At 41.1% G+C, this 17,397-nt stretch overlaps 1 protein-coding gene across 1 annotated transcript; it reads right to left on the minus strand.

Annotated features, from left to right (window-relative positions):
* Window positions 1-2,595: 2,595 nt before the first annotated feature.
* Window positions 2,596-17,336, minus strand: ZNF330 (zinc finger protein 330). Its single transcript, XM_033001695.2, has 10 exons — window positions 17,190-17,336; window positions 12,998-13,127; window positions 12,703-12,722; window positions 12,520-12,590; window positions 10,069-10,148; window positions 8,689-8,815; window positions 7,869-7,973; window positions 5,255-5,301; window positions 4,024-4,141; window positions 2,596-3,335 (listed from the first exon to the last, which is right to left on the minus strand). Exons 2-10 carry the CDS (start codon window positions 13,115-13,117, stop codon window positions 3,058-3,060), a joined length of 966 nt encoding a protein of 321 aa, XP_032857586.1. The 5' UTR covers window positions 13,118-13,127; window positions 17,190-17,336; the 3' UTR covers window positions 2,596-3,057.
* Window positions 17,337-17,397: the final 61 nt, after the last annotated feature.

Raw genomic sequence — 17,397 nt, forward strand, 5'->3', positions numbered from 1 at the left:
AGGGGCTTTTGGTGCACCCAGGCACTAAGTCCTGGACTCCAGAGACTTGAAAAATCATCTCTCTTTGACAAGCAGCTCAGCAGTCACCTGAAAGTACTTAGTGAGTTGTGGCAGTGTCTGAACTAGCTTGAGATCCTGTGAGTTGTAAAATGTATGCCATCAGTATCACAGCATCCTTGCCTTCAGATTTAGCAACAGCTAAATCAGCTGCTGAATTCAGAATAAGTAAATGAAGCACTAATTTACATTTTAGGTGTAGAGATGGCATATGTCCCTGTCAGTGCCCTACTAACATTCCTCCAAGACACTACAAAGTAGACTAATAGCAGTGAAGAAAAATGAAGCTGACAAGATTGGAAGTTTTTCCCAGACTTGTTTTTTAATAAAGCTAGGATACATGTTCATTCTGTTTCATCCTGTTCCTGCAATGTACCTTAAGACAACCAAAATGATGCACTTGCTGTGAAAGCAAGCTCTGAGAACCTATCCCTGACAGACCACATGCTTTTAGCTTTACTAAACATGCAGAGAAAGACGAGAAAGTGCAACCTGTAGCATTGAGTCCTGCCTGTCACAAATTGACCAATTAGTAGAAAACGTGGTCATGATTGTCTGTGCTAATTACTTTAAAGAAGCTTAAACTTCCTTGTGTAGATCCCTCAAAGGCCAGCCACCGCAGGTCTAATACCTGGGCCCTATTTCCAGCCAGGTTCATAGCACAGGCATTTTCAGTGGTATGACCAGCAGTACAAAGAAAAAGCACGTAAATGCCTCTGTCCACGGAGCGGTGGCCTTGCTAAATTACAGCAGGTAGCCTGCGCATCTGCTCTAGGCAGTGCTGTGGCCTTCCCTTATGACAGTATCATAGGAACACGCATTAGCTCTGGAGGATTGATCTTGCAAGGATCAGTGCAAGGACACTTCAATGAGAAAATTAATAACTCTTTACTCTGATTATGATGATTAATTCTGTTATGTCAGCAGCCTTTGGCAGAGCCAGTGACAGCAGCAGATTTCGTATCGGAAAAACCTAATTCAAGAGCCAAGAACCTTAAAGGGGAATTTTGTGCAGTTGAGTAATAGTATTAATAAATGACATGGAAGCAGCTATAATTTTACATATATGCAGAAATGCACACACTTTCCTCAATGCTACATAAAACTTTGTACTGATGTGTAATTATTTTGTATTTGAAACATCAGCCAAGATAAAAAACTGGCACTGTTGCTGGAACTGACCAGCCACAGATGGAGTCAGCTGTGGAAGTTTTTGGACCACATGAAGTTGAGCATAAATGCTATCACAGGTACCAATTTCACAAATAATCACTGTTGAACTGGCAGGCATCCTACTTCCCTCATTTCTAGTTTGGTTATGCAAAAGACTAATCAACACATCCATCGGGTACATATAAGATGGGTAGGTCTTTGCTAGCATGTGAAACTGGATGGCTTGGCTCTAGAGTTTCAATTACTGAAGGGGATTTGGCTCTCAGACAGCGCATTAACTCTCTTCCTCTCCAGTTCTGAAAGCAAGCGCTTGACATGCACTGATCAGGTCATGTCCCTCTCTCCAGTACAGTTCCTTCCCTCAGCTCCCATAACCATGTTGTGCTCTTTGTTAGTTTGGTTTTGTCTTGGATGCATTCCAGCTCATGTCGTTTATGTGTTTGGTACGGGCAGCATTTAGGAGGAAAGTATCAAGGCCAGGTTCCTCAAGCCTGTTTTGTTATGAAATGCTCATCTGGCAATCCTGACATCATTAAAAATTATTCTCAAGTAGGGTATGCTCTGCTGACATATGACCTTTAGTTGTTAAGAAACAGTAGAGAAAACACCACAAAAGTAGATAATTCTACAATCAGTTCAGATATTTGACAGGTAACAAGAATTTATCTTGCATTTAAGCATGGCATTTAGAAAGCTAGAGTAACATTTTAGGTGGCTGCCCTTGTATCTTGATCTGTCTGCTGTTAAAGTTGCTATCCTCTCAACATTCCCCCACAGGAAGAAACTAAATACTATCATTTAGATGTGTAGATTGGTAATTAACATGTTGACTTTCAAATCAGAATCACTGCAAACACTTCTGCAAGTGTCACCACCTCAGCTCAGATGTGCTGATCGCTTGCTTTGTACCAGCACATTTGCACAGAACAGTATTTGAACCCACTGTTTTGAGCCCCGCTGTGCTTTCTCACCTTATCAATTCATATACAGAGGTTGTTTCCTATCAAATTTTTAATTTCATTGTATCATGTGCAAGGAAAAAAGCTGAAGGCTAGGCACAGAAGAAACCAGTCTTCTTTTTTGCTCATGAGAAATTCTTACAGATTTTAGTAGCAGAGAGGATACATCAACGTTTGTATTGCAATAAAACTTTTGATTATCTGGGGTGCACTTGTAATGACTGCATATATCTCCACTGATTAATATCTAATACTAAAAAGGCTGGAAGGGTAATGTTCAAATACAGAGAAAACTCCATTGATCTGCCTTACCTACATAAATGAGGAAGTTATTTTAGTGTCAATTTACACTTTGTATACAACTTGCTTTCCAAGTATTCAAGAGATCAATATTTATGACAATTCATTAGAGAATGAAGTTGACTTTTATTGTGCAAGCCAAAAAAATGCAGTCACCAACCCATCACTACATTAATTTTATTAAATCAGTTCACAAAACTATTGTAAAAAATAACTTAATTTCTGATGAGTAAATGGAAACAAGTTGTACAGCCTTCCCACATTCCTGTATTGGTAGGGAAAAATGGCATTGAACCATTATACTCAGTAACTCAAGGACAAAACCACTTTGGTTACTTAGGGGAATAAAAATAATCCTGTTTTCTCCCCCAGTCCCAAACCCAATATTGGTTTATACAAAAAGAAAAAAAAAATATCACTTTGAGTTACTGCAGAAGTCCCACGCTCTCTACTCTCTAACTCTGGTATGTAAGTGCCTGATAGAACTATCCTACTGGCAGGCACACAACTCAAGTGAAAGCACTGCTTGGCTCCTTCCAAGCATGTTCAGCTTGCCAGCATACCAAACTTAATCTTCAGGTTCCTCATAATGTGCATACCCACTAGCATAGGTCCTTCCTAAATTCAAATTGCTGAATACATCTGTGGTCTCTGTATCAGAATCCTTCCCCCCTTCATCATTGTCATCTTCATCATCATCTTCTGCTTCATATTCATCATACTCATCCTCACGGTCGCCTGCATCTCCAGCCTTGCTGGAGGAGAGGCTCTTCCAGTAGGCATCATAACCAGAAGCTCCATCTGCATCTTCACCTCCAGTCTGTCGGCCAAACTTCAAAGAGCGCGCTGCAAACAGAGAAAAATCATCATGTTCTCGCTCATCAACAGCAATTTCAGCAGAGCATCTGATGTTTCTTTTCCATCCTCTTTCACTACTCAGCAAAGAGCATACAAATTTAGACAGCCGCCTTCTAAATCTGACATTTTCAGACTTAATCCTTATTCTGACAGAACCTTTCTGCTACACACAGTCTGTCCCCCTGCAGCCAAGTTCGTATAAACAATAACTGTCCCCAGAGTATGACTTGTTTTCTAGGATAAACCTTTTGCCAAGAAAACCTGTAATTGGATGTGCTTTGCAGACACAATACATATTGTGATTTATTCAAGGAGTGGTTGAAGTAGATTGTATGCATGTCATCAAATCACATTTTGAAATTCATTAGCCGGCTTCTTGTAGGTGAAATAAAGGTTTAAGTGGTGATTGATTTTTTTTTTTTTTTTTTTTTTCAATTTTTCCATAACTAAAATCTCAAACTAAACAAAAGCTTTCGCTGTATCGGAATCAATTAATGATTAAGAATGAGGGACTGCTTAATTCTAGAGCTAAAGAAACACAAATATTTTCCCCAAACAAATGCAGCAAACCTTTGCAAAACAACTGAAAGTAATCGGACTTTACTCAGTGTTCCTATGCAGAAAAGTGGTCACCAATGGTACTTGTATAGCTTGTTAGCTGGAGAAGCAGGCTTACTTGACATGCTCAGATCCTTTGTCTGCTGAGTTTCATGGCCACATTTAGGGCAGGGAGGCTCTTTTCCTTTTTCCTGCTTGAAAACCTTACTTCGCACATGATCGTCACAGAAACAAGCCTGTGGGGTGGAAGGAGGAAAAAAAGGCTAAATGTTTTAATCATAGAAGCATACTCTTCAGTAAGAAGCCAGCAAAAAATTGTCTAACAGCAGCAGGATTTTCTGGTTGGGATTAAAATTTAATGAGCTCTATCTGCAGTAGAACTGAAGTCTGAGCACAGAGCAACCACTTCTGTGTTGAATGTAGTTTCATGGCTTCCTGGGGAAGAGGCTGGATAAAAATGCTGATAAACAAGTAGAGAAAGTAACATACTTAAGGACCGGATTATAGTGCTGCCCACAAGGAGCCTGGCAAACTTTGGTTTACACTGACAAGATGAAATAAAATACTATCAGAGATGTATGCCAGAACATATCTATGCAGTGACCTGAGGGAAAGAATTAGAGACTGAAATTTCACATGTTGAGCACCGGTGTGCCAGGGAAGATAGCTGGAGAAAGGAACGAACCTGGAATATGAAATTGATGCCATAGGAGACTGCAGGGAAACATATGGAGGGTAAGAAGAGTAAGAGCAGGCAATGAACCAGCACCTGGAGAAATCTGGGCAATGCTGATGATGAAGCAGGTGGAACTTTTTATACAAAATTACCTCTGAGTGTGTAAAAGCCTGACATCAACAAATTAGCCTGTGCATGTGTAAAACTGGATTACCTGTGGAGATGATTTCTCTTGGATCCTGGCCACAGTGTTTTCTGGTCAGATAATCACTTGTCTGTCTTATAAAACCCCCATTTTTTTAAATTGTCTTAGTTCTATGGTGGATCAAAATATATTTCAAAGCCTTGGATTGTGTTCAAGATCAAGTATTTGTTTTGTTTTTTTAAAAAGGCCCAAACGTGGTACAGACACAGTTTAAACACAGAGGTCTGGACAAAGTGAAGATCACCTCACTTGGCATGAGGACACACAACACTGGCTTGTGGTTACCAAGCAAACACAGATAAAAGCACTTTTGTCCTCCATAATCATGCCCCCAGGCTTCAGAAACTAATACAGAAATTATGAATATTTGTTAGTAATGCAGAGTAAGAAATGACAGGGCTCGATACCAGCCTTGGAGGCTAAAGAGAGAACAAGTCTAAAATCATAGCTACTTGCAACTGTCTTTACCTTACAACGCAGGCACGAATGCTGCCCAAGCCTGTTACAGGAAACACCTGTCGGAGAAAAACCATACATAAAATTTAGTACTTGGAAACCACAGATCTGTGATGTTTTTAAGACCTTGTAAAAGTATGTAATAATGTAATTAAGGCATTTATTTTTAATTCCTTGACACAACTGCACTCTGGCAACATGAATCAGTCCTATTATCATACAGTACCACTGCACTGGATTTGTTTCAAGTCTAAGCTTCATTGCAATAATGTAATTTGACGCAAAAAGTAAAAGATGAAGAGGGGGTAAAAAGATGAACTATTTCCTGAGTTTCCAAACTCTTAAAAACAGAAGTTTTGGAACTAATTTGGTATCAAGTGATCATCTTGCTTTTCCTTTTCTCACAATGTCAAAAGGAGGACTGCTAGCATCTTATGGTCACTTTAAACAATGCCATGTCAGCCTTTAATACCTTCATCTCATTTAAATGGGATAAGAGAACGGTTAAAGCTTGCAAATTTTCAAACCTAGAACAGTTGTTTTGTTCTGTATTTTCTGTCATATCCTCTGGAAATGTACTTTATTGAACACAGCTTCATATGAAAATCTATCTAACTGCTAAAAGAATTGTAGCTGGCACGTGAGCTGTAAAGAGCAGAATCAGTGTTCAAAATCTGACTTGTCTTGAAGCTTCAAACTGGTTTCTTTACTCCACTAGAGGGAGTACAGGAAAGGCAACCACCAAGGAACTGGCAGCAACATAAAGCTGGGTGAAGTTACTCCTCAAGAAGCAGCAGTATGCATTTTATCAGTCCCTGTGCAAGTACTTGTTCCCTTCCACCTTGCCTTACCCTTGTGACAACAAAGTCTTTGAATCTGAAGTAATAAATATCATGAGTTCTCCACATGAGCAGGACAGCCACGGGATTTAGCGCTCTGTCATTTGTTTAAAGATGGAATTGGAAACTAATGCATGTATATTCAAACATTTCTGGACTATCTGCACTTTAAAAAACTTCTCTTGGATAGTGGTAGAAAGTAACAGTACCTTTTTCACAGCTAGAATAGGATTTAGACTACAATTGCATGACTGCGTTTCAAGTTCAAGTATTCTGTAAAAGTTCAGGTTTTATAATCTTGTTACCACACACTGACAAAAATCCTGCCTCTCTACCAAGACTGCACTGTGCCAGAAAACGTTGAACATGGTGAAAACCCTTAAAAAGCAATTTCTCTATTCAGGGTGTGACATCACATCTGTGAATTAAAAGCTTCCAACAATTACTGAAAAAAACATTCTTGTGGAACAGCTGTTGCTGCTTCAATATTGCTACGCAGGAAGATATTCTGGCAGAATACATCAAGGGAAGCTAATCAAGGCATAGAAAATAGCTGGCTGGGAAAAAAAAAGGATAGGAGATGAAAAGGAGCTAGATTTCTAAAGCCACAGAGTGTATCATTGAGATCAACAAATATTCTGAATTGGGAGAAATCAGTTAGGACAAGAGATTAGTCAGTTCTGAAGAGGTCTTACACGTGATAGAGCACCTTGAATTTCTATAATAAGGACTGAAGATGTTGTAATAGCCAAAATACACACATACAAGTTTTGGAAGGGACAAAAGCTTGTCTCATGGGATAAAACAAATAGTAGTTAATGGTGGACAAAAATGAAATACTTCTACAAAAGATAAGTTATTTCAAACATGCATGGTGTTGGGGTGTTTTTAACTTTTCTTGAGGTTTTCCTGTTTCAGCCAGAGCCGAGTAGTGGACAGGCAGTGTCAGGCATGGCCATCAAGCCCTCTAACAAATACCAGTTTCAGTTTTGTCCACACGATTTGTCAAAGTTCAAAAGGTCATAAAACCTTCAGCTACCCATTCTTTACTTGGTAGAAGTGGACATGTGTGAACATTGGCTACATCTGCTGACACACATGTCCACAGTCCACTGGTCAGCAATGAAAGTAACGCTGAGTTCACGCTCTGGATGAACACTACTTCTGTGACTTCCTTCTATGCTCGCCCTGTCTCACTGAATCAGATGATGACTGCTTACCAAGCCATGGCCTTCCTCAGGACTTCCTGCTTTTGTAAAATCAACAGATGCTAACCTTTCACCAAAATACAGGCCATCCATAGCACTCTGGGCAAGCTTAGCCAGACTAACACAGGTGGTATTATTTAGGGCAGCTGTTTTTCATAAGGAACAAGTATCTAGAAAAGAGCTCTACATATGGTCAGAAGAGTGGAAGAGAGCTCCTTCTTGCCTGAGAGCTTTGTGGAGTGAAAAAGCAGCATCAGCACTTCCAGTAGTTTTGCTGCAGTCCTGGCCACTGCCAACGCTGCACTTTAGAGACCACTGGCTCCTGCAAAGGCAGCTTCCCAAGGCAGGCCTGTAAGAGCCAGGCAAGGAAACAACTGCCATGTACAATCTGGCATGGAGGAAGGTCAGAGAGAGAAGCTCTAGTCTAGATAACTGGATAATCAAGAGCAAGCACATAGGAAACAGGCCCTTTCCTCCAGTGGTGGTAAAAGCTATTTGAAAAAGGTGATGAAGACTATTCTGGAGCAATTGGAGAGTCTGCTTAGCTGTGGTGAAAGGGACTATGAATAACTAACTTACATTTAAATGTCTCTGCTTCCAGAACTTGGCAGCTGGCTTGATGTTCAAACTGATCATCTTCACAGAGGAAATTGTGACAAAAAGAGCAGGCAAATATTCTGCCTCCTAAAAGATTTATCAAGGTAAAATAATCAGCAACAGGCATAGGCATCAAGTTCTGCTCTGCAAACAATTTAGGCAGTAGTTTTGACTGAAGACCAGTTCTCCCTTCTGTCACAAATGCTTCAACAAAGTCCTATGCTAGACACTGCCACCCGTTATTACAATGAAAAATACTGTGTATCCTACAATACAAGACAGCATAACTATAAAGCAAGTATTACTTCTAGTCCTTTTCTTCATTTTAATTCAACTGTGGCATTAAGTAATTTTCTTAAATCAGATCACATTCTCTCTCATCCAGTCTTACTCCCTCCCACTCCCTCACCTCTGATGCACACTTGAAATAAACACTTTAAAGGATTCCACATATTAAGATCAGTGTGGTTTTCTGAGCAATTGGGAATCCAAATACCTGTATTAGCACAGATGAATGGAGTGGGAATGGTGGAAAATTGTGCATTGACAATCTGATGCAGTGCTTAATTACATGAAACACTCAGCTGATAGGACGGTTAATACTTTAGATGACATAACCATTCCTGAGTTGAGCACTGTATGTTCTTGAGCAGGTCATTTACATTCCCCGCTGCATACGGTCTATTTTTAAAATGGGGAGAATGCCTTGCTTTGAATCAAACATACTGCAAGGACTGATCAGTGAAGATTAAAAATGCTAAGTTAAAACACAGGTACTTATTTTTAAGTGTTAGCAACCTACCGTGGTCCCAGACACTTCTTTCACACTCAATACATTCTGCATCTGCAAGAGGGCAGATACACGCATGTGTGCTGAGACATTTCTTCCCGTGACACACCCAGGCTTCACAGAAATCACAGATTGCACCCTGCAATTACAGAAAGATATCATCTTGGGAGTTCTGCAATACCTAGGAAGAGACTCTTATTCCATAACCCTGAATGTAACCAAGTATCCATTCTCTCAGTGGGTTCATTCCAGTAGAGCGAGAGAGTATGAACCACATCTGTATTCCTATCAAGCTGCTCCACAGTTCATTTCATTCATTTGGTATTAATTTCTGGAGGATTAAATAGAATGCAAAATAACTTGGTTTTCTCCTTTTCTATTTTTCATATTTCCTATCTTATGCATGAAAATTCTGTCCTCCAGCTGAAACAGGAGTTCCATAAATGATAACAATGTTCTAGCAAAAATGCAATTTTGAAAAAGACCTGAAAAATACCACTAGATTTTTACAGCTGAAATCACTCATCCAAATTTTAAACCATGCTATATGGAACACAAGCTCTGCAGAGAGCAAAGATCAAACAACTCATTAGAATAAGTTACTGTGTAACTTTCATTTTGATTACACTACAGATCTAGACATGAACTATCCCTTAATTGTAGCACTTTAGAAGCCTCCTCAGCCCATACCTAACAAACTCCTGTGTGCATCTAATGCACACAAAACTAAGAAAACAATGGTGAATCCAAATGAATTGCTCATGAAAATACTGCATCAGTGAATGCATAGAATGTTTAGGACCTTCGGACTAGAAAGGCCGGGTGTGTTACTGAGAAAAGCTGACTGCCAACTAGAGGCAGAAACAGGGCAGAGGTTTAGACCATACAGCATTTAATCAAGAGGCTATGACACCTCATACCTTGCTTTCCAGAATGGAGTACTTGTCCTTCTAAGAAAAAAAATTCAAAGGCCACATTTTTTTTTTTTTTAATTCCTCTCTAATGCCATGGAACACTCTTCTCTGCAATGCTGAGATGACAGTAACAAAGTCCACTGGTTTCTACAGAATGAACCCAGATTTTAATGGAGCCTGGGAATTGGCTCCGGGGCATGTAAGCTCCAGTGCTGTTAACACATGGGCTTAGGGCCTGCCACCAACACACAGCTGTTACCATCCAGGACATGTGTCAAAGTCTGCAGCAGTTGAATCTAAAAATGCAAAATCTGGGTTTCCAGTATAAGGGAAAAATCAGTTTGTGATGGTAAGATGAGAAAAAAAAATTTGGTGTCATACATGCTATCATTCCATAAATCTGTTTTATCTTTTTTTCGGAAGTATTTGCATAAAATAGCCTCACAGTGCAAAAAAAGCTGTAATTCTGTATACATACCACCATTGCTAGTCCAGTACTGTACACACCAGCATGCTTTATAACACAGTCTGAAGACTTCATCATGCATTTGGTTTTTCCTGTTTAAAAAAAGGCAAGTAACCAGAAGAAAACTATATAAAAATATTTTAAAAAGTAGAATGAATTTTCATAAGAGCAGTACTTCCACCAAACACCCATATTTAATTGTAAATCTAGGTAAAAATATTGCAAACAAATGTCTGCAACCTGCAACCCCCCCCCACATCTCCCTTTGATCAAATTAATTATTGTTTATTTTCAGCCAAAATCTCTTTTGCCAGTACAGAGGTAAGGCAATGTGTTCTCTTCCTCTGTTTTGACACATTGGCAAGAATTTCAGATGTCAAAACAAATCAAAGAACAAAATTAAGATGAAAGTCAGGCAATGACATCTTAAAAAGTTGCACTTAAAACTGCTGCTAGTTCTGTCCCACCATAAAAGCAGCATGTGCTGTGTGCAAGGCTGAGGACCTCTAAAAAAAAAAACAACAAAACAACACAACAAAAAAACAAACAAAAACAAACAACAACAAAAACAAACAAACAAAAAAACACAAACAAGAAACCAAACACCCATCATAGAATTGTTTCAGTTGGAAGGGACCTTAAAGATCACCCAGCTGCCCTGCCACAGGCAGGGCCCCCTTCCCCCAGCCCAGGTTGCCCAAAGCCCCGTCCAACCTGGCCTCGAACCCTTCCAGAGGTCACCTGATTTAATTACTTAGAGGTATTTGGATACTTGTTCTTTTTGGTGGTGGTTGTTGGGTTTTCTTTTCTAAAACCATGTAAGATATTATTTCCCAGACAAAATAATTCCCTTTAAATGCAGGGGATGGGTGGGAGAAAAAGCTACAGTCTGCACTTAAAAGTCATTCTGACACAAGCGAGCAGTCAGGGTGACAAATTTTCCCTACTCTTTGCCTCTGATATAAATAGCACTACCAGAAAGATCCACACTCTGTATGCAGTTAAACAGGCAAAAAAATATTGTAATTAGACAAGGCTACTGCAGTTAAGTTTTATCACTGATTTAAGCTACCCTGCCACAGACCCCTCTGGTGTCTCTGTTATGGCCTGCTTATAGAAACCAAGAAAAGAGTGGTCCCTGCAAACCTATTCAAGTGCTGACAAAACCGAATTCTACTCTGAAAACGTAATTAAATCCCGGTATGCAGCACCGGCAGAGTTTTGTATTAAATTACACCTCAGATACCAAATGGCACTTGGAGGGTGAGGAAGGACCAGTGGTGGGCTGAGCTGGGCAACGTGAGGTGGTGGGGTATTACTGGGTCTGGAGCACTGCAATACAGCTACCTTGCTCTCATCCCTCAGGGACTTCTCTAAGAAAGATGCTGTTGGTTTACAGGGGCTGTGCCCAATGCTCAAATAAGCACCAGACAGCCCTAATGGTCTTTTGTCTTGGAAAACCCTGGGACTCAATGTAATTTCGCGGTTGTTATTAGGAATGCTTTTCCTTCAGAAATGTACTGCTGATTTAAGATAAATTCAACAGACAGGAGTCAATTTCAGACGTATAATATACTGTAAGATAGACACCATGTTTTTAGTACTTCACTGCATGACGACAGGAGGACTTTGAAGGATGACACCCTGCCATTGCACACTAACAGCCTGGCTTCCAGAAATGCTCAGTGTCTGCAGGTCCCAGCAAAGACACCGGAAGCTACAGATGTCAGCAGCTCTGAGAGTCGAACTATGAAACAGTCAAATTGCTTAATGACGAACTGAAAATCTGCAGGAATGTGTTGAAACAGCAAAACAAGAAAATTCACCTCAAAGCACACAATGATTATCAACATCCCCTGCAAGCAAGCAGCTGTTTAAAATAAAGACGGGCATTTTTAGCCTGATTTGGAGCTGAGATCTGGCACTAGGAGTCTGCCTCTTCTGTTTTCAAAGCATTAACCCTCTAGCACATCTAAATAACACAAGCAGCGTATTATGTTACAAAACCAGGCAAGGTGAACAATGTACTGTTGCTTTAATTGATATTAAACTGATCAGAAATTGTATCATCCCTAAAAAGCAGTATTTATTGGTGCCTTGCTGGCAGTCAGAGCATTTTTAACTTTGCTGCTGTTATGAAACAATACTCCACACAGTCCATCTAGGGAAATGGTCAGTCAGATGTTCTCAATCCTAAAAGGCAGCGAGACAAATTCTTCCAAAGATCAAATACTAAAGACAAGCCCATGACCCAGACTTGCACAACTCTGGGGGTCAGAGGCATACACATTAGTGCATGATCAAGCAGATCTCTTCTCAAGAAAGATATGCACAGCAGATTTAAAAGAACCCACTCCAAAAAATCACAAAGGTACTTTAAGACAAAGGTACTCTAACTGCTCAGACATCAACACCACAAATGGGACTGAGGATAGCATGTTTTCATTTGTTATTTCTACTTACCACATTGTGCACAAATGGGTAATTTTTGAACAGAGTTACAGAAGTAGCAAAAAGCTCTATTCTTCTGTCGTCTAGGCGCGTGGCAGGGGGCAGAAAAAAGAAAGCAAGCATTAAAAGAAGACCTGTAATGTCTGAAACCAATTAATATTAAACTACTGGTTTTAGAAGGAGAAAAATACTTACCTTTGGCATTTATCACATTCCTGAAGAAAAGAAATAAATACTGGTAATTATTTTTCTTCTAGGTAAAATACATAAAATCTACAGACCCCACAGGGGCTCTGAATTAAGTTCTGATTAGGAAACAAATTTTTTATTCAAGTATTCTACCTCTGATGCAAATGTAACCTTCAATATAAAGGAAGGATGGTAGGAAGAATGACTTTCTAGTGGCATTAAATACAGTCCATGTATTATCACTGGTTTTACATCATTTAAAATCAAGTATTGTAATATAAAATACTTTAGGTTATTTTACCATTGACGCATTACAAGGATGTTTGGCTAAATCTATGTTGGCTCTTGAAGCCCTTATCTGCTTTTCACGTTCACGACGGTTCTCAGCTTTCTTACGAGCACCAGTCTTCTTTTTAGGCATTTTTCACTGTCTGTAGCGGGAAAAAAGTAGATATGTAGTGAACGCACACAAAACTACGTATGTAAATACATGGATACACATAACGCATCCAGCACTGAACTCCAAAAACCTGGAGTTTCCATCTTAACTGTGCTTCATCTCCATTCATTTCCTTTTCTGAAAGTTTCTTTTCAAACATAGAATAAGGGCCAGTCCCTTCAGAAAAGTCATATGATGAATCATGACAGATCTTGTGATCTGGAAAGGAATTTGCTGTCTTAAATTTTGCGCTTAACTATCTTTGAAGTGTTTTGCCTTAAAAAAAACAAAACCACTATGTTTTGTATGTTGGGTTTTGATGGGCCTCTCTGGTTTTCGTTTGTCTTGTCTATTTAATAAGGACGATCTGCTCATTTTCTATTTCACTTCTCTTTCTTCTCATGCTAACTACTTAAGTTAAAAAGCATTCTTCAGGTAAGTGAATCATGATGTACTGCAAAAATGCAGATTTCACATTTTGTAAGGGCTTAGAAGACAAAATGTCATTATATAGATTTAAGAGCTACAACAAAGGGATGTTTGTACCATTTATTTATCATTCTAGCATATTAGCAATAATGAAGAGAGGAGCATGCATTGCTTTGAAGATGTCACTGTTTCCCAAGAAAGGTTTACACTAGTTTAATTTCACTTGGTTCAACGCATATGTCTATTTTAACATTCTAGGAGAGAAGCAATGCAATACTGTGGTGAGACCATCAGACAAACCAGACCACTGCTCTCCTGTCATCTCCACAATGTACTGCAGTACTCGCATAAGCTTAGTTTACGCTGTTTATAATAAATTCAGCAAACATTATCCTGACTTCATTAAATGGAAAATGGAGAGATTAAAGGTGTGGTCTGATGTCAGAATTTGTCCCACCAACACAGGTGCCCAAAATAGATACCCTTCCTTATGCTCCATCTTTATCATCCGCTCATTCTTGATAATGTAACTACTGTTGGTGTTGTTTTAAACCAGATACAGGTTAAAAACAAACCCAAAAAATCCCAACACAACAAGCACCTCCAAGGCCCAGACAGTGAAAGGGGCAGTGGGGGTATTTGTTTAGCAAGCATGGGAATAAGAAAGCAGCTGAGGAAGAGGCAAGGACCTCTCCACTGAGAAAAAAATTGCCTTATTTGACACAGTTCTAAAAAACCACTCCGCAGTTGATGGCCCCGGTGGACACGCTTCTTCGTGCTGTAGCTACCACACCACACTTCCTTGCAGACAACAAGATGGCTAAATTTTTGGAAATGTTTAGCTCTTATTTTGGTACCTCACCACAGTACTTCTGATTTGAAAATCTGGCCTCTAGCAAGTTGCCCCAACATATATTTGCACTGTACAACTGATCCATGGTTCTTTTAGCTACAAGTCCACCTGACTGTGCTCCTTGCTCTGCCTCGGATTTCTGAAACTGCAGAAATACCCTTTCAAACAATTGATAACAGAGACTCAATGTCATCTTAAAATCTCCATCTCCACCTATGGAATATGAAGAAAATCACTACAGACTTGGGGCTTGGCAGAAACTGGCGCACCTGATGGGACAGTTCTGCCCAGGCAAGGCTCTGCTGATTCCAGTAGGTCTATGGGTGGCTACCAGGGCCACTGGCCTGAGGAAATGGGAGGTACCTGCTCTCCCCAGCCACATCCCTAACTCCAAGCAAACATGTAGACACATGCATGCTGGTATCTGTAAGGACAGCTGCAGCATCAACAGGCAGTGAATTGTAGCAGCTTAAATCTGGAAGAAAAATTAGTATCTCTGTTCAAAAGGCCTTATAAAATAAACCCAACAATCCTAACTTTCCCGAACAAAGAAATATATTGTCCTGACCAAATACTAAAATTTGTTTTTGATAGCACACATAAATCAGTTTTCCTACCCTGTAGCATTCTGCACCATGTTTAAATTGTATTAGTGTCATATTTTGCAGTCAAAATTGTATTGCTGAGCTGCCTGCTGGCAACTGTCATTATTCCAGAGTGTGACATTTCTGACACCAGAAGGTCCAATATGAGGCTGCACACTAATTTTCAAACTGTTTGACTGCTAATTTAACAACAGAATCTAATGGTTATTATTTACACCTTGACTTCTTCACATTACCGCATAACTGAAAGCGCCAAAATGACAAACTGTTTTCATGAAAAACAGTCTCGATGACTAGAGGACACAGATTATGAGAAATCTTTAAGATGGTTTTTAGAAAGTTGCATTAAACTAAGTAACGACAAAACTGCAATGTCAGGTCCTTTTAACAAAGCTGTCAAGTCAATCCAGGCTTTCAAACACCATCCAATAAATAACAACATCAGTTGTTACTGATCAGTTTTCTATCACTCTTTCCCTCTGAGCTTCCACTTAAAACGTTTGCTGTCTTTGCTCCAAATTCTAAATTTTTAGGGAATTTACTGTCTTTTAATTGTCTGACTAGAGCTTAGTAGTGTTATGATGCCAGAAATTATGATAGTAAAAACTGTTTACGCCTGCAATTCCTTTCAAATCAGAGTATTGCACCTTTTAAAAGCACTAATCAGTATTTAAAATGACTCTGCTGTATGTTCTAGCTCCACTTTTGGCAACACTTCTGTAATCTGAGGCTGATGGACAACCCTAAAACTTATTTAGGCACCACAATGCCGTTACCAAGTGCTCGGACAGGAAAGAGCCAGTGGAACCTGTCTGCAGTCCAGCTCCCCTGCAAGGTGCACAGAAGAGAAAAGTGCCCCTGGAGGACCTAAAACAACGGATCCAGTTATCAAGGAAATACCCACAGTGAGCTACTCACTTAAGATCTACCTGCCAGAAAGATGGTGTAAACCTTTTGCTCAAACAGAGCCTTTTTAAACAGCCCTGCTAGCACTCTCCTTTTTATCTATGATGCTGTTGTAAGAGAAGTCACCCGAGACACGCTGACCAGGAATCATCCCTGCCTGGTTCCCTCCTCAGCCCAAGGAGGTCTGACCCTGCTGCCCTACGGAGCACGGGGGGTTTTCCTCCAGCTGAAGTTTTCTACCTGGGAGCCAAATGCTCCAGAGTGGGTCAGGGCAGCAGCAGGAGTGCGTGTGACTCCCCATCTTAACGGCTGATGCTGCAGCACAGAAAGGACAGAGCTCAGATATCTGGAGGCTGTGTGTGAGGTGAGCAGTAGTTCAAAGGAAAAGCCCTGAAACGTGTTGCATGAGCACTGGGTCCCTAAGCACTGTGTGTTTCCTTTTGTAAAAGCCTCACCTACTGCTCCTCAAGTGCTGCATTATTCGGTAAGGTAAAAACAGGCAAAGACAGCAGAGCTCCCACCGCAGCTCCGAAGACTGCTCGTGCATTTTAACCGACAGTTGTGTTATGTACAGTACATCAACAATGTCTGGCATCCGAATTTTGTTGAGGTTGCACCATGCCTATGCCATTCCCCACCACCACCCCTCCCTTGAAGACTGTCCTTGATGAGGTCTCAGAGATGCACACCAAATTTGCAGCAGACAGGGAAACAGATTGCACCGCCAGATTTCTCGATCTTCTGGGCCGAGCACGACATTCCCTTGCGTCGTATTATCTTGTCTTAGGCGGTACGCTAACCACCCTGCTGCCAAATATAATGAACAGCTCTAAAAAGGGATTCAGCTGGGGGGGCAGGGAACCTGCCGGCTTGCTCTTCTCACGCCACGCAAACACGAATGCCCAGAAAAGGCCTTCCGCGTTTCAAGGCTTCTCGGACCTGACCATCAAACGGCCTTACGCGTAGTCATCAGAAGAGGAATCGCGGCAAATCTGCCGGGTCGCAGCTGATTCCCTGCGGAATTCAAGAAAACCGAGAGCCGGTCGCGGCTGCCGAGCGTGAGGCTGACGCCCCCTCACGACCTCGTTTAAGGTGAAACGCCACGAGTCGGGCAGCTTTTCGGGGCAAAAAAAAACCCCGCACATTCCGCCTTTTTCCAGCTTTCAATGTATCACCTTATTTTTCGTATTGTTACCTAGCCCGCACCCCCACACACACACCGCCCCCCCCCCCCCAAACCGTGTCGCAACACGTTTCCAACCTGGACGGCCGCGCTCCGTGTTTCTCGGCCGCTTCGCTTCCTCAAGCGGGGAAGCTGCGGGGACGGGGGACAAGGGACGGGGACGGGGGACAAGGGACGGGGCCGCCCCCCCCCTCCCCCGAGCTCCCCCCGGTTCTCCCGCCCGGCTCCAGCGGCCCTGCGGAAGCCGGAAGCGGCGCGGTGCGGTGCGGTGCCCGCCCGGCCCCGC

This window comes from Tyto alba, unplaced genomic scaffold (genome assembly GCF_018691265.1).
Source record: "Tyto alba isolate M040663 unplaced genomic scaffold, T.alba_DEE_v4.0 Super-Scaffold_23, whole genome shotgun sequence".
Classification (NCBI taxonomy): domain Eukaryota; kingdom Metazoa; phylum Chordata; class Aves; order Strigiformes; family Tytonidae; genus Tyto; species Tyto alba.